The 25,948-nt window shown below is 39.9% G+C and overlaps 1 protein-coding gene and 1 long non-coding RNA gene across 6 annotated transcripts in view; one reads left to right on the forward strand and one right to left on the reverse strand.

Annotated features, from left to right (window-relative positions):
• Parg (poly (ADP-ribose) glycohydrolase) overlaps nucleotides 1–25,948 on the forward strand; it is a 107,890-nt gene that overhangs the window by 42,395 nt on the left and 39,547 nt on the right. For 3 of the 5 annotated variants that reach the window (XM_017600258.3, NM_031339.2, XM_006252669.3), the window contains 5 exons: nucleotides 4,225–4,317; nucleotides 8,187–8,344; nucleotides 16,701–16,780; nucleotides 20,417–20,477; nucleotides 24,448–24,523. In XM_017600258.3, coding sequence (XP_017455747.1) covers nucleotides 4,225–4,317; nucleotides 8,187–8,344; nucleotides 16,701–16,780; nucleotides 20,417–20,477; nucleotides 24,448–24,523 — 468 coding nt within the window. The remainder of the gene's footprint in view (nucleotides 1–4,224; nucleotides 4,318–8,186; nucleotides 8,345–16,700; nucleotides 16,781–20,416; nucleotides 20,478–24,447; nucleotides 24,524–25,948) is intronic. The other 2 variants (XR_005494674.2, XM_039094861.2) reach the window with 2 other exon arrangements.
• On the reverse strand, nucleotides 8,386–11,085 carry LOC134482454 (uncharacterized). The gene is made up of 2 exons (XR_010058564.1): nucleotides 10,572–11,085; nucleotides 8,386–8,641 (listed from the first exon to the last, which is right to left on the reverse strand). It is a non-coding gene; the product is annotated as an uncharacterized LOC134482454 (long non-coding RNA).

The raw sequence follows: 25,948 nt of genomic DNA on the forward strand, positions 1-25,948 counted from the left end.
CCCTGACATCCAATCTTAATGTCTGCCACTCGTTTTTTAGTATGAAACAACTGATTTACCTTTGAATATTACTTCCTCTTGAGTGTTCTTATATTTTCTGTCTTGCAGGGCTCTTTTAGGGCAATCTGTGCTTTTGTGACTACCAAGTGTATGTGGGCTTCTGCTTGGTTGTGGATCTCTGTGTATGTACACCTGTATGTGCATGGATGTACATGGGGCCAGAGGCTGTATGTACACCTGTATGTGTATGTACACCTGTATGTGCATTATGTACATGGGGCCAGAGGCTGTATGTACACCTGTTTGTGTATGTACACCTGTATGTGCATTATGTACATGGGGCCAGAGGCTGCACTCAGGTGCCATTCCTCAGGAGCAGTCCACCTTGGTTGCTTTGTTCTGTTGCTTGGTTCTATTTTGTTGAGATGGGGTTTCTCACAGGGCCCTGGGACTTGCTAGCTAGGCTTGTCCGACTGGCTAGTGAACCCCAGGGATCCAGCGGTCACTTCACCGTGTCTCTGCCTCCCCTGCACTGCTTTTGCTGCTCTTTGTTTTTTAAATATGGTTTCTGGGCATCCAACTCAGTTCTTCCTGAGTACGGGTGTACTTTACTCGCTGGGCTCTACTAACTCCCCAGCTCCACTAACTTTATTTACTGTGTAGACTGGTCCTGGGGAACAAATCAGTGACATTGTACATGCTGAGCAAGGACTCAGTCACTAAGCGACATCTGCAGCTTTTCCTTGTCAGTCAACTCTTCCTCAGCACATGATGAATAATATTATATACTGTGCTTGGTAGTGCCGATTTGGTATGTATACAGTACAGTCCTTCTCTGTTCAGTGCTTTGTACATTTGAGGCAGGGGGAGATAAAATAATTATAAATTATAATAACTGCTCTTATAGATGTGTGTGTGTTCAACTACAGAGTCATGGAGGAAGGACCCATTAAACAAGTGGGAGAAAGCATCACAGAGAGAGGAGAGGAAACTCCTGAAGTTTAACAGTGGCGGTGTATGTGAAATGCTAGACTAGGCAGGGAGCTGTGGAATTGTGTCATCATAATCATGCCTGCTATTGTTGAAAATCCTGTAGTTCTGTAGGAATTACTTTTATTTTATGGAGAAACAGAAATGTAATGGGGAAACTAAAAAGTGCATTTTCAAGTGAATTCTTGGAGAATTACAAATGGAGAAGGCAAAGTAATAAAAAATTAATATAGAAACTAAGCAGTACGCTTTTGGGCATTCTGTGTATAGTTATTTTAATTTTTCTATTTGCAATCAGAATTTTTTTGTTTTTGGTACACAAATGAAATTCTCTACTGTTCTAAAGTAACCCATAAGAAGGAGAAAGGAAACAGATAAAATTAGAAATGAATGATACAAAGAAATGTTTCTTTACAAAGAAAAGAAACATTTTTTTTTTACCCCAGTTCTGGAGGTTCAAGGGCCTCTTAGGCTCTGTCATGAACATGGCAATATGAAGTGGACAGGGTGAAACAAGAAGCCAGAGAGACAGAGAAGGTTTTTATATTACAACCCTCTTCTGTGAACTAGTTAGGACCCAGGAGAACTAATGCCTCACAAGAACAGTACTCATGGTGACCATTTAATAGGATCAGTCACCTAATGGTTGCATATGACCTTCCACCAGTGCCACGCTGGGGATCAGACTCCCAACACATAAACTCTTGGAGGATGCAGTCAAACCATAGCAGTTTATAGCATCAAAACCTGGAAAGCAAAGTAATCCTTGAGGGTATGTTTAAGTCACATAATAGTAATTAGTAACATCCACAAGAATGGGTGATCCTACAGCAACCTTACTGAAGATCAGAGAGGGTTTTTTAATGAGAAGTCAACTTGAAAGAACACAGACTATGAGTCTATTTATATAACATAACATTGCAGAAGTGGGGCATACATTAGTAGTTGCTAATGTTAGGGTCAGTGAGAATAAGTGTGAGTGAAAATGGATAATAAAAGTTCTTTTTTGTAATGATCAGTTCTGCCTTAGTTTGATTACAGGTGTATGTGTGTGACGAATGACATGATACATGTACACTTTTAACACTATTAATATACTGTTTCAGGATATTTGATCACACCGTGAACACCATGGTTGTACTATTTATTGAAAAAAACTGTTTCTAGTTGGGGCGTGACTCAGCCCTTAGCCCTTTAATTCTTCTGGCTGGAATAGAGACATGCCCCTAGTCACACTTTGAATCGCAAACAATGAAGGTGAAGTTTGTTTGTAGAAGGAAGCACCTATGTTTGAAAGTGGTGTCTAATTGAGTGGCAGACAAAATGATGAATCAGAGAAAGATTTGACAGAATAGGATTATGCTCCACTCCAGTGAGTACAGAGAGAAAAGGGAAGTTACTCAAGAGAGCAGGAGGAGAGGAAAGAGGAAAGACAGAGTTTTCAGTCTTAATGGGACAGTGATAAGGAGATGGGTTGCACAGAGAATACAAGCTAGATTCAGGTGAAGCTGGAAAGGAGCTAGAAGATTAAAACATATTGCTAAAGTTAGTATGCGGCCAAGCAGAGTAATTCTGTCAGAGGCCAAGAGAGAAGCCAGATTGAATCAGTCAGCTTGAAGAGGAGTTTGAGTCAGAATAGCTGAGTTAAACCAGCCAGCCGGAGTTCAGACAGAACAAGAAAGGGTAGCTTATTCAGCAGCAAGTCTCAGAGGCTGAAAATGTTCTAGGCCTGGATAAGATTGGACAGAGGCTGGAAGCCTCCAGGAATAGGCCTATGTTAGCAGACAGAGGCAGTGAGCCTCGGAGATGGTGAATAAAAGTTACTTTTTCAATATTCTGGCTCTAATAATGTGGTAAAGTGCATATAAAATGTGATTATTATTGAGGGGAAAATGCGTAGAAGGGATAATGAACTTCGTCATGCTGTTTTTATGACATCCTATCAATATTTAATTTCTTCAAAATGCAAAGGTTTACAAATCATAAAGGAATTATGAACTATGAGAGTCTGAGTGTTGTAACAAATACATTGACATGTAGGAAAAGTCATCTTTACTTTGTAGTTACGAGGCAATAAATGTCCACCTTTAAACACTAAATGCATACCTTTAAATTTTAGCTTTTGTTTATAGCAGACTTAAGAGAGGCTTATGATAAAGATGTAGCCACTTAACTGTTCTGATCTGGATAGAATTTCACTCCGTAGCCCAGGCTGGCCTAAAACTTGTAATGGTCCTTCTACCTCAACCTCTAGAGGGCTGGAGTTACCCTTATCCAGCCTTTAAGGTCAGCTACCATATCTAGCCCTTTTAGTGTACAGACTTTCTCTTCTGTAAGGACTTTAAGGTCTTGGCTTTTGTTCAGATTCCCCATCACCACAAGTAGAAGGCTTATTACTGCCTCCTCATTGTCCTGCCATAGTCACCAAACTTATTTCAGCTTCATCAGTCCTGTTTTTTATAGTGGTTGTGGACAAACAGTCCTTATAGTTATTGCTGTTTGTTGTTCCCTCAGAATTAATAAACACCTTGCTGTAGAGTTAAGACATAGGTGAGCATGGACCATGAGTGTCAGCCCAGTGTGCTTTCCGGTGTGACACAGGAAATGTACCTAACAAGGGAGGAGTCTAGGGTCCTAAAGACGGTCACTTGTGACCAGTGCTTTAGTTGGGCACAGATAGTGTGCTTGAGAGTAATTATGGTGCTTTTATGCTGAAATTAAACGGGTCCTCTGACATAACCAAAGTAGAGAGTGCTGGTTTTTATTCACAAGTATTACATTAAAAAACACATTTATTTATTTATTTGTGTTTGTGTGTGCGCATGTACGTTCGCGTATACATGTATGTGTGCATATGGAACTTAGAGGACATTATATAGTAATTGGTTCTCTCCTTCCACTATATAGGGCCTGGGAATTGAACTCAGGTCATTAGGCTGGTGGCAGGTGCCTTTCCCCGTTAAGCTAACTTGCTAGTTTTACAAATAGTAGATTTATTGGTGAATGTTGTTATATGAGAGAGACTTGATTTTGGGATACTTTGTTTTTTGCAAGACATTTTGGTAAACGATATGAATTTGTAAGTTCGTGATGGACCTGCTGGTGTGTTTCTATAGGTATTTGTTGGTAATGACACTGTACCTTACAGTGGGAATTCAAAGTTAGCACAAATGTATGTCCATTAGTTACTATTCACTACTATTAATTCACACGGTATGTTTTATTGTTGTTCAGGTACTTGAAGAAGCAGAAGCCCAACATTTGTATCAGTCCATTTTACCCGACATGGTGAAAATTGCACTCTGTCTGCCAAATATTTGCACCCAGGTTAGTAAATGTAACTTCCTCTGTGTTTTCCTTGGACTCATGGCAGAGGTGGGAAAGGGGCTTCTGCTAAAGATGTGACAGCTTTGTGCCCTGGAAAAGTCAGAGGCTAGAGAGGACACTGCCAGAGAGCATGAAAGATGCAGCACTCAATTTCCAGTGTCCTTTTCCGCTGCTGCAGTTTGTTTACTCAGACTCCGTTTCCTCCATTTGGTTAGACAACGTCTTTTAGAAATCATTATTTTAAAACGAACTAGTGGTTTGGTATATTTTTTTTCCAAGATTATTTAATACTACCTACATCCTTCACCTTCCTCTGAAATGATACATTGCGGTAACAGTTGACGTCATGGTACCTCTTAACTTTGCAAACTTAAAGAGCCAGGCACTTGAAAGGCAGGGGCAGGAAGATTGCTATGAGTTCAAGGCCAGTCTAGTCTACAGATCGAGTTCCAGGGCAGCCAAGGCTACACAGAGAAACTGTCTTAAAACAAACAAACAAATAACAACAACAAAAACCAAAAAGAAAGGAGGGAGAAGAAAGAGAGAGAAAAAAGAAAGAAAAGAGAGAAAAGACAAAGTACTATATTTTATCATTGTGTTTGGAATGCATTCGTTATACATTGCTCCCTAACAGATAACCTCAAAGCTTAGTAACTTAAAGTAGTAGACATGTTTCTTAGTTTCTGTTGGTCATGAATTGAAAACAACTTGGTGACTAAGCGTGGCTTTTAGTCTCTTGTGGTTGCAGTCAGGATGTCAGTGAGGACTGTGGCCTTCTAAAGCATGTGCTGGATAGGGTTCTCTAAGGCTCGGTAGCTGACTTCCTCAGTGCACTTCCTCAGAGCATAGGGAAGCTCTGGTGCGTTTTAGGGCCAGATCTTATTCTGTGTCACTTCTGCTAGTTTTCTGCTTATTGGAAGCTAGTCACTTAGTCTAAACTATACCCAAGGGGAAAGAAATTAGACTTCTCCAGTTTTTTTTTAATGTAATCTTTATTATTTTTTGAGAATTTCGTATGTGTAAACTATATTTTGGTCATACTCTTTGGCTCCCCTCAGGGCCTTCTTTCAGATGCCCTCCCCCTTACCTTCCCAACATCATATATACTCATCCCATCCTTTTTTTATGACCCATTGAGTATTTAGTGCTGCCCATCTGCTCATGGGTGTGTGTTTGTACATGGGTGTGTGCATGCGTGTGTGTGTGTGTGTGTGCTCGTGTGTGTGTGTGTGTGTGTGTGTGTGTGTGCACGTGCATGCATAGGTGTGTGCATGGATGTGTAATGCCATTGGAGACTTCACTTCATAAAGGAGTAGTAAGGAGCCTGTGAACACATTTTAAACTCTAGAGGGTTGTGGTTTTGTTTTTCATAGTTTTCTTCATGTGTTTTTTCACCACACTGGACTTGTCTTTCTCTTCTGTTTCTAGGGCTAGCTCCCTGTACTTTATTGCTAGCCAGGATTCTGCTAACACTTGTTCCACAGGGGCCCTGTGGATATTTTAGACTGAGCCATTTCTGGGTGTATAGGATGGTAGCACTCATTGCACACCTGAAGCTCTAAGCACATACCTTGGGGATAACCACAGATGTTCAAAACTCGTCCAAATGCCTCTTGCTTGGGCCATGTTCTCTTCAGTCAAGACCCAGTGATAGAACGACCTTCACTATGCATGCTTGTTAGCATTAGCGTTTGACTGATGTTTCCAAGGCGACCTAGCTTGGGTTTCACGTCCGCAGTGCACTGGGTCTGACGTAAGGTTGCTGTTATTAAGTAGAAACAGTTGTTGTTATCTGTCTGCTAACGCTCCCGCTTCATCCTTTTCCCGGACTTCCCTTGCTTGAGTCACACCAAGTTATGTCTGTGTAACTTTTCACCCTGGCGTAGATCACCATCATTATTCCATTACTCTATTGATGACGGGGAGAAAGGTTTAATCTTACATTCTGTTCTTTACAGAAAAGTCATTCTCTCGGGAAAAACAAACATTCCAGTTTGAAGTAGAAATATGTTTCTGACAAGCTGAATTGTATAGGCTTTCATTTAATGACTTGCTACGCTAACACTGTGGGCCAAATCTAAAGATGAACCTTAGATTCTTAAAAAGAAAATCAAGGGAGAATCGGATTTTGGACCTTTTGAAATACCTTGGTTTATAGCATTTACCCTCTTACTTTTTCTAGCTGGGTTGCCAGTAAGGTTTCTACTCTCTCGTTTCACTAAAGTGTGAGCATCTATGCAGCTCTTCTCACCCAGAGACAAAAAATTACTTGTTACTTTTTAATTTTTTTCTTTTTTCTTTTTTTCGGAGCTGGGGACCGAACCCAGGGCCTTGCGCTTGCTAGGCAAGTGCTCTACCACTGAGCTAAATCCCCTTAAAAAACTATTTGACAGGGGATAAATATTTGTGTGCTGACTCAATTAAAACTAAAATATTTACTAATTATTGAAATATTTTTATTGATAACTTGGTAAATTACAGTTAAAAGGTGGAACCATCTCCCAAAACAAAACAAACCAAAAGGTAGAATTAATCAAGAGTGTTTTAAGCCATTTATACTCTGTTGTCTTGCCTGATCTCAGAGCTGGCTCGTAAATAAATGATTTGAAGAGAAGCTAGAGATCAGTGTGAGCTTTTGGTTCCTCTGCCTTTTCTTTTCTCTTGTTTGCTTTCCCTTGAATTTTTTTTTTTTTGAAGAAACAGTTGGATTGTGGATTTAACTTTTTCTTCTTACCATCAAGCTGTTGGTCTTGCACCAGTGCATGTCTCCTGTTATTTGGAAAGTTCTGCGGTGTTAACTGCACTCGGGAGGTGGTGCCTTTGGTGTGACCAAGCTGGATCCCTTGAGACTTGTGAGGACAGCAGCACTCTTGTTCTGAGTGCAGCTGAAAGGGAGAAGGGAAGAGCTCGGAAACTCTAAGGGGATTGATTATCTTAAACTTCGAAACTCAGGGGCACTGGTACATAATGGGCTTTCATCTTACCAGCGTGTGTTTGAAACCACAGTTTAAGGTTTAAATTAGAACAAAGCACACAGAAACAATGCTCAGGTCCTGTGTATTGTGCTTACGGCTCATGATGTTGGGATTGGTGCAAGAAAACATTTTAGACTAAACACTGAAGAAAAATGTCCTGCGTTATCCTTGACTTGAAGTGTTGTACTATGTAGAAAATTCCTCCATTCTTACAAATTTCATATAGTTAGTTCTATGTGGCAGACTTCACATGTTCTGTTAAATGCTTTAGTATTTGGTTCTCATGAAGAAATTAGTAATAGGCAGTTTGATTTAAAATAGGAGGGAATTGACTTATTCATTCAATCATTAATTATTTTATCTAGGACTAAGAGACTCGTTGCAACATTTTTAATGTCAGAACATAACATATGCAATAATAGTTAAACTCAGGGTTGCATCTTATTCCAGCTTTTTTTTTTTTTTTTTTTTTTTTTTTGGTTCTTTTTTTTCGGAGCTGGGGACCGAACCCAGGGCCTTGCGCTTCCTAGGTAAGCGCTCTACCACTGAGCTAAATCCCCAGCCCCATTCCAGCTTTTAAAATCATGTTTGCAATGGCAATTTGTTAAAATATTTATTTATTGAGGCAGCCTTGGTTTTCACTGGTAAGTAATGTTTTGTGTTCTCTTCAGTGTCATTATTGATTAGAAGTCTGTACCTTGTCAGATGAATACTTTTTCCCAACATCTCTGATAATCAGCCCTTGATTTTCACAGTATTGCTGATTTAAGGTCTCGAGAGCGGCTTGAAATTATTCCTGCCTTAATTTAGAGAATGTGATTTGCTACCTCTGCCTTCACAATTGCTAAACTAATTAGTGCTTTTCTCATCTGTATTTTTGTTTTCCTCCATCAGCCAATACCACTTCTGAAACAGAAGATGAACCATTCTGTCACGATGTCACAGGAACAGATCGCCAGTCTTCTGGCTAATGCTTTCTTCTGCACATTCCCCCGACGGAATGCCAAGATGAAATCGGAGTATTCTAGTTACCCAGACATTAACTTCAATCGGTATGTTTTCAGAGAGGACCTCATGAAGGGTGGAAGGGACGGATGTTTTTGAATGATTTATCGTAGGGTTAATAAGCATTTAATTCAGGTTATGTTTTGACCATTCTTTTTGCCATGATAATTAAAGTTCACAAGGTGAAGACCTTGGTTGGAATCCTGGAGTCAGTAAATCACAACCAGGCTTCATCTCAGTGTCCAGTGTCTGTGTCTCTGCTTAGACCGTCCTCTTCTGAGCGCTTGCGTTCCGTCTGCTGCAGCTCCACTCGATTATTCGTAGGCCTCTTGCATATTATAATCCTATGTGAAACGATCGTTAAAATGGGAATAAAATCCTTCATTTCTGTAAAGATCTTATGTAAGTATATAAAGTCACTGAGCAGGGTGACTCATGTCTTTAATCCCAGCACTTCAAAGAGGTCAGAGGAGGGTGGATTGCTGTCAGTTCAAGGCTAGCCAGGGCTACCCAGTAAAACTCTATCTCAACAAAAAGATTATAAAATCTTGAAGGAAATTGTGTGTGTGTGTGTGTGTGTGTGTGTGTGTGTGTGTGTGTATTCTCTGTGTTGTGTATGTGATGAAAAGTGGGAGGTTGCCACGGACCACTCAGACGGAGAACACCGAAGGAGAAGCAGGGCTCTGGTACTCAGGAAGGCACAGGTTGGGTGCAATGACAGGCAGACACAACACACTCAGGGTGGCTTGAATCTGCTGCAATTTTACTGAAATCCGCTTTGTGGTTATATATAGTGCTTGAACAGGAGCTAATTTTTTGGTCCCTTGCCATGGTACACTCAAAACAATAACCAAGAAAAAGTTTAACAGTTTACATGAAGTTCAGAACAGAAAGCAAGACAGGAAATAAATTTTCCTGAGAATCGGACTGGTGCCAGATGGTGGTCATAAACCTCATTTACCTCAATCTCTAAATATCATCTCTCGGGTAACAACAGGACAACCAGCTGTAAGGAATCTTTAGTCTTTTACTCTCTCTTAGCCAAAATTCATGTAATTGTCTTTTTAAAGATAGGATAGTTCCTTTTGATAATAGGCAAGCACGGGGACGTGATCTGGCCAAGCGTTCTATAAAATTTAAAGAATAATATAATACTCTCTTCCCATCAATATTAACCCATCTGTCACCTTCTTCATCACATGTCCCTGTGTAGGGCAATGGCTCCGCAGTAGTCCTGTATCTACTCAGGCTGTTTCTACCTGAAGGAGGGGCCCACCACCTTCCTCTAATTAAATGATGTTTTCTTCCATGTAACTACTTGATAGGAATTCCTAAATGTTTGGATTTTTATAATTGACAGGACTTTCCCCTCTAATAGCTAGTGCCTTAATTCTTTCACTGTCTAGGAGGTCTGGATTTTCCACAGTTGATTCTTCCTGTTGTAAGTTATTGATCACATCTCCTAGAGTTTCATTCTGATTCTACTTAATTTTTGCTAGTGCTTTCAAAAGGGGCACGATCCATAAAGACCAGATCAGGTCTCAATGATCCTGTTAGTAGAGAAGGAAACAAAAGAGCCAGTATTTAACTCCCGATCATACCCATTCCAATCAGCTAGGCAGAGTCGAGCAGGAAGTGGCCAGGTGTCTCCAGGAGACCACGTTCTGAGGAGCGCGTATCTCTGGCCTGCTGACCACGATTGCTTCATGTCAGACAGGCTCCACTGGAGCTGGCCCAGCAGGAGGTGACTATTTTTTAATAGATATTAATTTATCTATAATTTGTGAAGAAGGCAAAGGAATATTCAAATTATTTGTCCGATTAAAACATTGTGAAACTCTCAATAAAGTTTTAGACTTCAGGTACTTTCCAAATGAGCATTCTATCATCTGCCCCAATGAAAGCATTATAAGAAACTTTATTGGCAAATAAATGCCATGTTTCCCCTTTTATTTGCACTCCTGATTCTTCAGCTCTCAGTTTCTCTTGCTTTGTCTGAGTGTATCTATGGAAGTGGAATAGAGTATGGATAATCCCTGGTAAAAAGACAGGTCTTCAGAAAACTCTTCTCTGTTCCTCCTCCTTTGGAGGCTGAGTGTAATGCTCTGAAAGACCCACCCGTGCTTCGGTTCTGACGGTGTGTTACTGTAGGCACAGCCATACCATAAGCAGAGAAAACATCTCAAACAGTTTTATCATCAAAGTAAAATGCTCCAGTGGAGCCACTTACTGTAACTTACCTTTCATAATAGTGTAGTTTCTCCAAAAACTTACCTGTAGACTTTTAAGAAGTGTTGCAGAAATAGAACCCAAGAGTTCTTGTGTATAATTCATTTAGTTTCACTTTGACATCTTTTGTATCATCGTAAAAATTATCACAACTGGGCAGTTAAAACTGGTTTAACACAATTAGCTGGCCTGTGTTGCAGTCTTATGAATTCTTAAAGTTCTTCTGTTACCCCCTTTCTAGTCTACCTCATAGCTTCTTACATCACATGTGTCTGCTTAGACTCCTCCAGTCTGTTTCTTAGAATCTTTCCTTCCTTTTGTTCTCTGGCCTCTTTGAAGAGGTCATTAGTTATCTTATAAAATGTTTTCCATCTGTTTGCTAATGTTATTTTACAATTAGAATGAAGTCATGCTCTTCTTTTGTTTTTATTTTCTGAGATAAGGTCTCACTGTAGATCATGCTGACCTCAAATTCTCAGTGATTGTCCTTCCTCAGTCTCTCTGGTGCTAGAGCCATGACGTAGGGCTAGGCCAAGGCTTTGGGCAGAAAACTCATCTTGTGTCCTTCTCAGCCCTTCACATTAATGGGCGTAGAGTTCATTTTCGGGTTGGTTCAGCTGGCAAAGGTCTCCTGGGTTCTCCCACTGTAAAAAAAAAACAAAAACAAAAAAACCCAACTACCTTCTGTGTTTATTAGTAAAAGTAAAACACTGCAAATGACCTCATATTTTTCCATACTAACGTTAGCATCTGTTGGTCAATCTTTTATGCATTTATTCTGTCAGTGTTTGCTAGTTGTCATTTTTCTGTTTTATTTTTTGTTTGTTAACTAGCATTCATTGTAAGGAATATCTGTTTCTTAACTCCTATATTTTTTAATAGCAGTTATTCATTTTGTTATTTATAATTTTTTGATTATGGAACCAATTAAGAAACAAGCTCATACTTTTGACAAAATTCCCCTATCTTTTTGCACATTTTATTTCCCTTTAGAGTCATATAACGTTCTAGGTTCATATCATCTATTCCAAGCCCTCAAATCAAATATTATTTAAGGCTTCTCGAGTCCTTTTATTTAGAGACTAAAAGCTCTATGTGTCAGTGGAGAAGTATACTCATAATTCTATACAGTGTCATAATGTTAATTCCAAAGGCCTTGTGTTAAGTATTTTATAATTACAAAATTCTTCTCTCTCTCTGGAGATGAGAAAAATTCTAGAATTCAGCTGATACAATTTTTTAATTAAAAAAATTAAGACATTTCAATACATTTATAGGATTTTGGAGGTTTTGGTCTTTTGTTTTCATTTATCTATTTATTTTTGAGACAGGGTTTCTCTATGTAGCTCTGGCTGTCCTAGGACTTTCTCTAGCTCTATAGACAGGCTCGGAGTTTTGGGACTAAAGACATGTCCCACCACTGCCCAGCTTCACTTGCCAGGTTTTTAAAGCAAATGAAAGTATGAAATTATTTAAATATGAGAATACTCTCAGGCCACCCTAATTCTCGTTATATTAAGGGCTCTCAAACACTAAGGCATGAATGAGAGTAACTCTGTTCTATCAACTCTAAAGGAAGCATTAGCAATCAAAAACATGTTACCATTGTAAGAGGATTTCCTTTAAAATCCCATGGTCAGCAAACAGGGTGGTACCCTTGCTATGTCATGTACTCTAGTTCTACTAGTGTCCATTATGAGGAGCGTTTCCAAATTCTGACAACAGTTGAGCTTACAGGGTGGTGTTTAGTCTGTGTAGCCTAGACAGACAGTGAGCAGCCACTGTATCCCTCACTGTGTGGTAAGCACACTAGGGTTACAGGGACCTGACAGGCTGATTGGATCATGCTCTTGAGCACCAGGTTCCTCCCTCTGCTTGTGAGCTGACCCTAACCTAACAAATGACAGGAATGAGTTCCTAACCACTGATGTGGCTGTTGTGGCTCACTGTCCTTCTGTCTGTGGAAGTTTCTAGGCAGGGAAGTTTGCATAGGAATGAGGTTTTGGAGAGCATATAACTCACCTATAGAAACTTGAACACTGTCTTCTCAGGCCTGGTGCTTTCCATGTCGCAGAGTACTCAGAGAATGCTGAAGAAATGAAAGGCAAGGCAAAGTTCCCTTTCCCTACACTTCTAGAAGATTAAGTACAATAAGCCATTTGTTAAACCAATTCTGTATTATTTTCCCTCCCCCCCTCTTCCTTCCTTGCTGGATTTTATTTACAATTCCAACATCTGCAGTTCAGGAGAGGGGGTGAGGAGACGATGTCTCAGTCTCAAGTGAGATATGTCTAGCTACTTGAGTGAATATGAAAAATGGTGAAAGTATGAGGGGGAGGCTGACGTCAATAAATTGACTAAGCCTTCCTTCTTTATTTATTGTTGTGTTCTTCCAGGCCTGCTTAGTTATGTTAAATACCTCTGACCTTTTCCCCTGCTTGCCTTTCTCAGCCTGAACGTTTATATAAAGGCTTCCAATGTGATTAGCATTGATGCTTCTGAAATCACATGGAAACTAGATGGTCAGAGATAAATTGTGGGTCTCAGCAGTGGGCAGCCCAGGAGGCTTTTGCATCTGCCTCTTCCCTGAATTGAAAATGCTGCTGGGGCCATATGGCAGAGGGCCTCACAGAGGAGGGCTTTCTGGTTCCATCCACATTAGCACTTGCTTCTGTTTTCAGGAGGTGGTTATAGTGCTTTGGACTTGATGTACTATATACCAGTGGGGTCGAGTCTTGATTTATAGAGAGGTGTGTGTGTGTGTGTGTGTGTGTGTGTTTTCAATCTAATTCCAGTAATGTTTTCTTAGCATTTCCACTCATGGGAAGATTTTATTTAACCGTGTTTCTCTGTAAGTGTGGAAGGAAAAACACATTAATAACTAGCTGACCCTTTACTGATTTCTCCCCTAGACAATGCAAGATGCTCTATTTAGGAAAAAGTTAGATTGTCTGACTAGCTTTTTCCTGTTGGCTTTTAAAGTAATATGTAATTATTATGTACTGAAGCGTGCACTGTCTTCTCTACATGAGCAAGGACTATGATGGCCTGGCTTAATGTACAAATCTGTATACATGTTGCTCTCTAAAAAATGCATGTCAGCTCTACATTCCCAGAACTTTGAAAAATGTACAGTAGGAAAAAGATGTTGGAAGTTTTAATTAGATGATGCCTCCCTACCTGTCTCTCTGTGTTTCTCTCAGGTCCTCTCAGTGTCCAGGCCCAGGTCCCTCAGCCTCACTCTTCACTCTCTGCTCTTCTCAGTCCTCCCTCTTTCTTTTTCTTACTCCCAAGGCTCTGTCCTTAGATTGTTTATCATTCTCATGGTAGCATTTTTCATGTCCATTTCCAATGAATTCTGCTATTTTTACATGGTACAAAAATAGGATAATTCATTTTATTTGGGCGGCTATGCTTAGTGGAGCCAAACTGGAGGAGTGTCACAAAGATTTTAATCCTATTTCTCCTGATTGATGACTACTACTACTATTACTACTACTACTACTGCTCCTCCTCCTCCTCCTCCTCCTCCTCCTCCTCCTCCACACACTCGTGCACACGCACACGCACACTTCCTTCTAGCCTCTGTAGGAAAATGAAAAATGCAGGACATAATGGTGCACACCTCTCATCTCCGCACTCTGAGGCAGAGTGGGTGATCTCTGAGTTTGAGGCCAGTCTGGTCTACAAAGCAAGTTCCAGGCCAGCAGGCTACATATGAAGGAGGAGGAGGACCATGATGATGGTGAGGCTAGGCTAAAGGGATGGCTCACCAGGAAACGTACGTGTCACACAATCCTGCTACCTGAATCCCATCCCCTGATGCCATGCTGGACTGGAAGAACTGGCTTGCAGAAGTTGTCCTCTGACCCCTATACTTGCACCATGACATTTGTGCAGTTGTATATGTGTACACACACAGAAAAATACTTTTTTTAAAAAAGAAACTGACATTTATATTAAAAAATAATCTCAAAAAGCTTATTTGGTTACACAATAATTTGAAATTGGGCTTGGAATAGTAAATAAATATACATTCAGGAACTGTTTGGTTTATATCACTAAGACTTAGAATTGGGAATATTGTGCTTGGGTGGTTGGGTGGTTGGGTGATTGACACAGTGTCATGTAGCTCAGGCTAGCCTTGAACTCACTAGCTGAGGTTAACCTTGAACTCTTATTTTCATGCAATCCTAAATGCTAGGGGTGAACTTCCATGCACTGCCATGCCACCTCTGTACCTTTAAGACTAAAGTTTGTAAAGTAAAATGCTTCACTCATTTGTAGTGATAATGATAGCCATGTCATGTTTTAGAAAATTCCATGTTGCCAGGATAAGCATCTTATCCCAGGGAGCTCCTAAGATTAATAATTTATGATTGTGGGTATGAAATATGAGGGCTTTTATGTGATGTTTCAAGTAGCTGACCATATAGGGGACATTTTTCCTTTGGAGGAATTGTTCATTAAGGGCAGTGGTCATTTTTTTCCTTTTCCGTGGTAGTCATATTAAAGACCTCCCCCCTTAGTTGAATTGTATAGTGCATCTGTTTGTCCCCAAAGGAAAAAAGACAGTGCTTGTTCTCTATTCCTACTCTGTTTTTTCTATTAAGTAGTAGTTTTAGAGAGGGATTTTTCATAGAGACCAAGATAGTTATTGATATAGGATGTTTACTTAACTGCCATGTGACTTCTTCATTTGTCCTGCCATTTCTATTTAAACAGATTCTCTTCTGATTAACATATTACAGAGGAGATCAAGCTGAAACCTTCACTTTTACGTCTCTTTTTTAGCTACCAGTTGGATATAAGCATATTTGTGTTAAGTGTTTTAGAACAACAAATCTGAACTGAGTAAAAGTTACCTTATAGATACTGTAAAACTTTTTAAAGTAGAGCATACATTAGGTTAAAATTCTGTACAGTACTGGCATTTCTTTTAGGCGATGATCATACAAATCATCTCTCCAGAAACTGACTCTGAATTCAGACCCCTTTGCTGCATTCCCTTTCTGTTTTCTAGGTTCTCTGTGAACTGCCCCTTTCTGCACTCTTACGTAAGATTGTTCTTCTCATCATGGAAAACGGTGCCCCTTTTACCACTTACTAAAACATGACTGGGGGCAGAGAATCTCCATTATTTATAGCCACTGAATCTTTACATGCTTTTCAACTGCCTTGGAAAGCTAGGTCTTAGACCCAAAGTGTGCTTTTGTGTGAATTTTACAGTGAACTACTTACCCAGGTCATATGCTTCTACAGCCCTGCATTTCTTTCCTTCAGATAAATTGAATTACGTGTTAACAATAACAGTGCCATGCCATTACATAGAAAACAGAATTAAACCTTGCAAACCAGGGTTGCTGGACACTGCAGCAGAGAAGGCTTGGGCTTTGTTGCCAAGCAGAGATCTGTGTTAACTCAGAGTGCTACATCCAAACAGCACAGGTGTTTACTTTTTGACAGTTTGGAAGCTAGACATCCCACATCAAAGTGCTGGTGGTTCAGTTTGAGGTTAGGGTTCCTCATGTCTTGTAGACCATGCCTTCTACCTGTCTCACTTGCTGTCTTTTCTTAAAAGGACCCTAGGACTGTAGGATTTGGACTCTTCTCATCTAGCTCCTCCTTTTCCGCTGCATACAGGCCTTATTTCCAAAGAGAGGCTTGTTGGGGGTTTTGAATTCAACACAGGAGTATTGGGAAGACAGAAACATCCAGTCCAGAACAGAATCTGTTTAATTCCCAGAGATTACTCATTCTCTTCGTCTTGTCAGAGCTGGCTGTGGCTTGACTCATACTTCCTTTACTTTATTACAAACACGCAGAAAGACGATATTTCTGAGATGCCGTTTGTTTGGTTATAAAGCTGCTTAGCAGTATTATGCATTATAAATAGTGCTCTCCATAAAGACGTTAACTGTGGCCCTGGAGGACACCAGGGACAAGACGGTGCTGTGTTCCTGGAGGAGTAGGTGCTTCCTCAGGGTGTGGAGGGTCCTGTTTACAGCCAGGTCAGCTGCTTTTCTGAATCCCCTTCCGATCCACACTGGTGCTCTGGCTCTCCAGTTCCAGGACTGCCTTCTCCTTCTGCAGGAATTTAATTTTAGTGTTTGATTAAAAACAGAAACTTGGTGTTTGTGAATTACAAAGGTCTTTTCTTTTGGTCTCTTTCAGGTTGTTTGAAGGACGTTCATCAAGGAAACCAGAGAAACTGAAAACACTCTTCTGCTACTTTCGAAGAGTCACAGAGAAAAGTAAATTCCTTTCACTCATGACTATAATTTTTCTTGCCAATGGTGAAAATTCAAATCAGATAACCTGGGTTATGTCTTATGAAGTATGCTTGCTTGCTCAGCCTTCCTTGACAGTGACAGTTTACTGTACCGGGGAGTTGGAGATAGTGACAGGCACCCGTGCGGACTGTGTTTACCTGACCAGCAGCAGACACTTGCTGAGTCACTCCTGTGTATTCTGGTCAAGCGAAATGAGCGTTCTTCCTTTCTGCTCCTTCAGCTTGGGATTACCTTAAATCACATCTTGAAGTCATTCTAAGATCACTTACCCCTTTAAGTACAATGTTGCTAAATATTGGTCAAAGTTTTAAAAAGAAGTCTGGTAAAGATTTTGATATTTAAGGGAAAACCATATTCTTTCTTAATAAAGTAGTGTTTATAGCTTACTTAGTTTTGCACCTTGTACTGAAATGTTAAAGAAGATACAGGTTTATTCCAGCTTATAAAAACACAATTAAGGGGTTGGGGATTTAGCTCAGTGGTAGAGCACTTGCCTAGCAAGCGCAAGGCCCTGGGTTTGGTCCCCAGCTCCGAAAAAAAGAAAAAAAAAAAACCACAATTAAATTAGAATTTGCAATTATTTGCTTAAGATGTGACCTTCGGGCTGGGATGTTTGTAGAGGACTGGCAAGGACCTTAGCTTGTTTCCCTATTGCCCAGGTGGATAAAAAGCCATAGTGATGGCAGGCACTTGTAAACCCTGTGTCCCAGAGACAGAGATAGGCTATTCCCTATGTTCCCTGGCCAACCTAACCTAGACGGCCAGTGAGAAACCCTGTCTTAAACGGACAGACAGACAAACAAATGAACAAATGAAGGAATGAATGAGCGAACGAATGGATGAATGAATCGAGGTTGGCAGTGCCTGAGGACTACCCTTATGTTCTTTGGCTTATACACATAAACACAAATACATAAACATACATATATACACATGTGCACATATACACATATGTGCATGTTCACACACACACAGGTTGTTGAGGTAGGATCTCATTGTGTAGCATAAGCTAGCCTTAAACTCAGAGTTCTTCTGTCCCCCCACCCCCTTTAACTGCAAGAATTACAATTATATGATTCAGTGTAATATCAAGCTACTAATTATTTTTACTAACATGTTTTAGATATAAGTAAGTAATGAAAGCTGACTTTTCTATTCTGAGGATCAAATCATATATTTCTTTTCTAAAATCTAATTTGTTTTTCTAAGTTTTAAGACTTTTGTTTTTTTAATTTTAAGATTTATTTATTTATTTATTTATTTAATATGAGTACACTGTAGCTATCTTCAGACAGACTAGAAGAGGGCATCTGATCCCATTACAGATGGTTGTAAGCCACCATGTGGTTGATTGCTGGGAATTGAACTCAGGACCTCTGGAAGAGCAGTCTGTGCTTTTAACAGCTGAGCCATCTCTCTGGCCTGACTTCATTTATTTTAAGGAAAAATCTAAAAGCTTTTGTTTGTTTAACTAGAAATATATAAACCCTCTAGAAATGTATAAATCATAAGCCTGGGAACTTGGAGTGAAGAAATAAATTATGTATACATAAATAAATTTATATAAATAAAAATGTTTTTACCCCTCCTGCCCTGCATACTAATTTACTTCTTTGCAGAAGTACAGAGTGGTGTTACTGTAGATCATGATATGACTCCAGCGGCTGAAGGCAAAAACATGGAAGGGATGAAAGGCTTGTAGTAAAGATTCTGTAGCCTCCTGTACAGAGACTTCAGAAATCGATTTAAAGTTCCATAACGCACTGAACTATAGGACACCCGTCTATGATAGGAAGTGCTATCAGACTGTGTCTTTAAGGAGAAGACGCTCAGAAGTGGTGACTGTTAGAGGAGCTGGCCCACAGAACTAGCATACAAGGATCAATGAGAAATCAGCCTGGCTCTGTACAAACCTGCACATCTCAGCTATAATCTTGGAGAGAGGGGTGGGAGAATCTCTGAGAATTTGAACCTAAGTTTTAAGTGCCAAGTCTGGAATCCTGCTACCTGTGTGATCTGCAAAGGCCTGCAACAGGATTGAACCCAACCTCAAGTCGGTGATGCCTCAAGTTGAATATAAAAGCACGTGCCAGTCATTTTTGGGAAAGTTCTGTTTTTATCCAGACCCATGCTTTGAAGCTCCAATGTGAAATAGTATGTTAGTTTCAGAAATGTAATATATGAAAAAACCAAACATAGCTTTAGAACAGATGAGGCATAATTCCAGCAGGGCTCGCTTCGCAGCCTTGTTAAACATGTGTGTTTAATATTTATGATGAGGACTTCAGGACTATAAGATTAATAGCTCCTGAATTAAATTTTTATATAGTTTAGAAATAAAGAATCTTATAGGTTAACTATTTAAACCGTGGTAACTCAGCCATGCTCTCAAGGTGTTGTGTTCTGTTTATCACAGAGCCATACCTTTCCCCTCTCTTGCTTTGCCTGTGGTGTTTATCAGTTTCTCTTAGTTTTTCTGTGCATTTGTCTTTAAAAATCTAAATGCTATTTTAAGATCTGTGTTAGCAAGAAGTCCTGGTTCTCATACCACTGCCCCCTGTAAAATGGCGTTGTTCTGTATGTTACCGGGAATAAGGAAATGCAGAGTTGTCTATGCTGAGCTTTCACTGGACTCCACGCTATCACCATAATAGTTTCTGACATCTCTTTCTTATGCTTAAGAGCCTTTCCCCTGCAGAAGGAAGCAGGCACAGCATCGGCCTTTTAGTTTGTTCTTCCTTGGTCTGAAGCAGACAGATTGCTTCTGGCTAGATGACTTATATTTTTGCTTTTCACTGGGAAAAAAACAACCAAACAAAAAACAGTAAACCTAGCCGATTTTTTTCTCCAAAATTGTTATCTTACATTTAATTTTAATCCTTTTAAGTCTATTTTTTATTTAAAACATATTTTCCCTAAATTCTTTTAATTTTTTAATTTTAAAAGTAGTTCCCTTAATTACTTTTATTAACACAGTGACTATTTATTTGAACAGAGCTATTGACATATGTAAGCCAGTGACATGCTCTAAAATGACATGCCCAGGAATTAGTTTTTAAATCTTAAGACATTTTACTTCACTATAAAGCACATAAATGTGGATCTGTTAACCAGTTTTTGAGTATAGGGTTAATTTTTTTCTTTGAAAAGAAGTCTATAAACTGGAATTCAGTCTTGAATTTATTATTTATACTAAACCAACTTTTCAGTTTTTGAAACATCACCAAAAACTCCCAGCTGTCAAGTTAGACTATTGTACTGTTATCTGTAGTTCTCTTCTGTGAGAGGTTATTATTTTATAGGAGATCCTAATGTTAAAAGGCAGGATTTTTAGTCATCATCTTGATGTACAGCTGATCTTCTGTATCCAGAGCTCACCAGCTGCAGATTCTGTATGTCACAGAATGAACGTCATCTAAGAATGAATTTGACCTTCTGCCTCCTCTTCCCCAGGTCTGTGATCATACACATACGCCACTGTGCCTGATTCTACCTACTTTTATAGGTGTGGTTAGTCATATTCCTTTGTTTGAGTATATTTAAGTTAAAATTAATACTTTGTGTGTATGTGTGTGTTTTCTTTTATTGCTTCTGTAGAACCTACTGGATTGGTGACGTTTACAAGACAGAGTCTTGAAGATTTTCCAGAATGGGAAAGGTAATAATAAAAATAACCATCAACCTTAGAACTATAAGGTCTATTTGATTGTGGGAGAATTCTCTTGTATAGCTCTTAGGAACATGGGTTTCTGTCTCTAGCTGCCCAAAGAGTTTCCTCCCATAAATAATGTGTCCGGGTTCTTACTGTTAATGTGTGTCTTTTAATGAGAGTCTTCTGACATTGTTGAACCTTCTGAAGTGCACTCGGTTTAGAATTGAGCTTTTGGTGTGCCGGTGCCGCTGCTGCGTGGGCCATCCCGCTCTCCCGGCACCTTTGGCAGCAAAGGTTTATATTCTAGTGGACTGTCTTCCAGAGCTTTGGCATGTCAGGAATTTTGAGGTTTGATTTTTTTTTTTACCCCCCATGTGCACAATTGGCAGATTTTGTGGATTCCTCACTTACCACAGTTTTTTCCCCCATTTTTCTTATCTGATAATTCTCAACAGAATAATAGCCAGTTTGATTCAATCCACATTTGTAAGATCTTTAATACTATGAAATAGCAAATATATTTCCTAATCTAGAGCAAATCATTGGATTAAAGAAAATGGGCCAGCTTTTTAAATACAGAAAAAGATATGATAAAACTTACTATGTCTATATTTTAGGTATATATCTCATGTTAAGAAATGTCTCTTATTTTAGATATTTCTTCATAGTTTGTACTTTTGCTCATAGTTGGTGCTGGAGGAGAATGATTCCTCCCTAGTTAACCTGAAAGGACCTGTGTGCTGGAGGAGAATGATTCCTCCCTAGTTAACCTGAAAGGACCTGTGTGCTGGAGGAGAATGATTCCTCCCTAGTTAACCTGAAAGGACCTGTGTGCTGGAGGAGAATGATTCCTCCCTAGTTAACCTGAAAGGACCTGTGTGCTGGAGGAGAATGATTCCTTCCTAGTTAACCTGAAAGGACCTGTGTGCTTAGGTGATACTTGGCTCATCAGAGGTGGTTACTTAGGAGGTGGAGGAAGAGCTTCAGAAGGCTGAGCGCATGACTTAAATGATTCTTAGTAGAGAGGAGTGGGTAGAAGAAAACGACGTGAACATACAGAGGGCATAAGCCAGGACAGATGTATAGAGAGCCATGGCGGGTAGAGGTGAGAGGGCCAGGAACCCCCAGGATGTCAGGATGCCATCCTTTCAATGATGGAGACCAGAAAGGCTTATTGATGGCAAATTCATTGTTCTCACTCTGTGCAACCCATTGTTAGCTCAGTATCTGACACTGCCTTCCACCACAGTCACCTGTCTCTGTGTGTCCCTTCCCCTGTCTTCCCCCCCCCCCCCCCCGGCATGCGGCTAGTGAATCCTATTTGTAAAGTTCTTTAGCATTTGACCTTTGCTCAAACCTTAAAAGTGCTTTCTTGATCTCTACTTTTAACATTGACACATGTCTGTACTGACTTGTTTTGGATCATAACTTCGCCTTTGACATACCTTGATTTCATTGGTTTCTTTTAAAATGTGGTGTCCAGAACTAAACACTTTACTGGTCACCTGTCTAGTCTAGAGCAGAGCGCTTTGCTGAGATACAGGAGCCAAGGGATACAGTCTGTTTTATTGGTGCTTGGGTTTTTCTCTATATGTCACAGTGCCCACTAGCCTGGCACTAATGTAAAGGGCACTGTTGTAGAGAAGGGACTGGTGGGAATGCAGGCACTAGTAATACAGTAACAGCCCCTGGGTGACACTGAATGTCCCTTTAACTCAGATAGGCAAGACCTAACTTGGTACCTTTTAGCTGCTTCATGAGTGAGTTGGGGAATGTAATTAAATTCAGTCTCCCAGACACCATAGAACCAGGAAGTGCATTTACAGAGGGAGGATGGAGGAGACATAAGGATTGTTAGTACTGCCAAGAGTACTGGACTGTGCTGGCCCTTTCCCGAATCTGTGTCTGCTATGTTCCAGTTAGTCCTTTAATTGTCAGCAGGTACCCTACCCAGGCTTAATTAACCACAGAGAGCCGTAGTCTGTGTCTTTGATCCTTGTGGCAGGAGCACAGGGTATTTTCAGAGACTAAAGTGGATAGCTACTAGGGACTTAAAGGGTCTGTCAAACCATTTCCCAATTATAGTGAGACTGGTGCACATGGTTGCCGACCTCACTGTTGAAGAAATGGTGCCAACCGTAGTATTTCCTGATTGACAGCTCACAGTTTCTAGATCAGGTCTCTGTCTTTTCAGTTAAATCCATAAAGGCAGTGTTACCTCTGAATGAAATGACTGGGGAACTAGGGCCATGAAAGGGAAGTTTAAAAAAAAGCCTAGTTTAGTTCCATTCCCAGAACCCAGAAGAGTGAACGAGAGACACAGTCCCCATAAGTTACACTCTGACCTATACACAAATATTGTGTACTTGGGCACACACACACACACACACACACACACACACGTGCATAAAAAATATAATAAAGATGCTATTATACAACAAAACCTATAGACTTATACAAAAAATTATATAATCTTTTCTAAAAGCACAATATGCTATTAATGGTCTCAATGAATGAGAGGCCACGGGTTCAAATCTCTACTGCTTTTCATTTACTGTTTAAGTAAGTCAATTAAATGCTTTGTGTATTTTTATTTTCTATCTATAAAGTGGAAGTTATTCTGATAATTAAATGATTTAATCCAAATAAAGGTTTTAGAAGTTGTGTTGAACAATTAAACTTATTTAAGTTAAAGAATTTATTTAAATTAAAGAATTAAACATTAAACTTATCTGCCCATTAGGCTAGAGTTTGGCCACAAATATTTGTGGGCTCAAAATTTGGATGTTAGTAAATCTCAGCAGTAAATAAAGTACTTCTAGATTGTGTGTGTGGGGGTTGTGTGTTAGTGTGTGTGTATATTAGTGTGTGTTAGTGTGTGTGTGTGTGTGGGTGTTAGTGTTTGTGTGTATTAGTGTGGGCGTGTGTTAGTATGGGTGTGTGTGGGGGTGTGTGTGTATTAGTGTGTGGGGGGTGTTAATGTGGGTGTGGGTGTTAGTGTGTGTGTGTATTAGTGTGTGTGTGTATTAGTATGTGGGTGTGGGTGTTAGTGTGGGTGTGGATGTTAGTGTGTTTGTATTAGTGTGGGTGTGTGTTAATGTGGGTGTGTGTTAGTATGTGTGTGGGTGTTAGTGTGTGTGTTAGTGTGTGTGTTAGTGTGTGTGTGGGGGTGTTAGCGTAGGTGTGGGTGTTTGTGTGTGTATTAGTGTGTGTGTGTGTGGGTGTTAGTGTGGGTGTAGGTGTTAGTGTGGGTGTTAGTGTGTGTTTGTATTAGTGTGGGTGTGTGTTAGTGTGGGTGGGGGAGTGGGTGTATTTGTTCACTATCTACTCCAAAATCATTATAAACATCCTATTTAAGTCAGTGTGGGTCTCATCTCTATCATAGCTTAACATAATATAGCTTAAACCTTTTTATTCAATAAGCAATTGAGGGAGCTGTTGGAATCTACTAAGGAAAAAAATGTCATCTTCAAATGTTGTTCATGCAATTATTAACCTGATATATAACAGGCCAGTCTCTCCGTAACTATAGTTTATGAAAGAAAAAGAATTGTGCTGAGTACTTAGTTATGCTTAGTGGGGTTATCCGTCAACAGTGTTAATATAAAAATTCTATAGATCAAAACCCCACTGGCGTCTCTGCTTAAGCACTAGTTATCAAACTCGTGAGAGTGCAGGCAGTCGTCAGGTCCTCGGTATTAGATTGCAAGCTCAAGCGCAGTAACATTTCGTTTTCCTATCTTGAGAAATTTTTAATTGTTAATACCATGTAGGGGAGAATGCTGTTCTGCCTCATTTTAATGCTTGTCCACATGCTTTAGTGAAAAGTGGGAAGGCCAACGCAGGGAATAGTAACGTTCACTTCTGGCTTGAGATTGGGGTGCTTTCCTTTGTTTGTTTGTTTGTTTCATAGTTGTTTGTGTTCTCAGATTTATTTGTGCATTACTTATCTAAGAAAATACCTTCTACATTGTAGATGTGACAAACCTCTGACACGCTTACATGTCACTTACGAGGGTACCATAGAAGGCAACGGCCGAGGCATGCTCCAGGTAGGTTCCTATCACAGGGATGTGTACATTTGAGACTCCTCTTATCAGGTTTCTAGCAGTAAGGGAAATTTGAAAACCTGTTTGTCTCCTGAATTGATTTAATGCAAAGAGGTATAGAGAAAAGCAGAACAGATCACTTTGACAGCTGCTGTTTGCCTGTGTATGCTCATGTGCCTCTCATAGAAGCTTTTGACAGAAAAATCCCAAGGTCTGGACAGCAGCAGTCCTCTTGGTTCCGACAGCGATTGTGGACTGACAGAGGATGAAGTTCCTAGGGTAGGGTCTTGACAAGCTGTCAGCAGGCAGTTTTGTTCTTTTTCTTTAAAGGCTTGTTTTTGCCCTAAATCATGACTAGTTTGAGATGTTTTTATGCCACCAAAAGCCTTGTTGGATGTAGGAGGCAGACATCTAAGACTGATTGATAAAACAGATTTCTTCCCATATAGAACACTTTCAAAACACATGATGTAGCTATTTGTACTATCTTTTCCCTGTTGAAAAGCAAATAATCCTGTCTATTCCTTCATCTTTGCTGTGAAGTTGTTACTATCATCACCTTTCCCCAAAACCTTCAAGAAATAACAGTTAAGAAGCCAGGCATGGTGTACTCACATGCCTGTAATCCTAACGTTGGAGAGTCCGAGGCAGAAGCTTAATGAGATCGTGACATACATTCCAAAGTAACTGAAAAGTCGTATTCTTTCTAGAACAGTCCTTCATGTAGACATATTTGCAGATGTTTTTAAATAACATCTGAAAAGAAGCATCCTCTGTTTTGTTTGTTTACTTTGGGTTGTAGAAGACAGATTCTCACAGTGTTGCTAAGACTGATCTTGAACTCACTCTAATCCAAGGTGCTCTTAACCCTAAGATCCTCCTGCCTCTGCCTTCTGAGTACCAGGATTATGGACCTGCTCTACACTGCCCACTTCTGTTTTGTTTTAAATAACTTTTCAGATGGGTGTGCTGGTACATGCCTGGAATCCCAGTATTTAGGAGGATTGCTGCCAGTTCAAAACATAGCATGTTCAAGATCTGCATGAGCTATAGCAGGGCCCTATCTCAAACACAACACACACAGACACACACCGACACACAACACACACATGTCTGTTCTTTATATTTGAAAAAATTTTAATTAATCATATAATTTTTCTTGAAAAAGAATTTTTTCAGTGTACTTAAAAATTATTCTAAGTGAATATCGCCTTCTGCTGCATTTCCTTCTTTATGAGGTTCTTTCCTACATTAAAGGCTTGGTAAGATGAGAAAGGCATACTGTCCCTCCGAACTACGCAGAGCTCGTGCTGGTTAACACCACAGGGATGCTGGCCTCTCACACAGAACAATTCAGCAACAAGTCATTCACCCACAGTCAGGGTCGAGATTCTCCCCATTTGCCTGCAGTGTATTATAGCTGAAATA

The sequence above is a fragment of the Rattus norvegicus genome, chromosome 16, assembly GCF_036323735.1.
Source record: "Rattus norvegicus strain BN/NHsdMcwi chromosome 16, GRCr8, whole genome shotgun sequence".
Classification (NCBI taxonomy): Eukaryota; Metazoa; Chordata; class Mammalia; order Rodentia; family Muridae; genus Rattus; species Rattus norvegicus.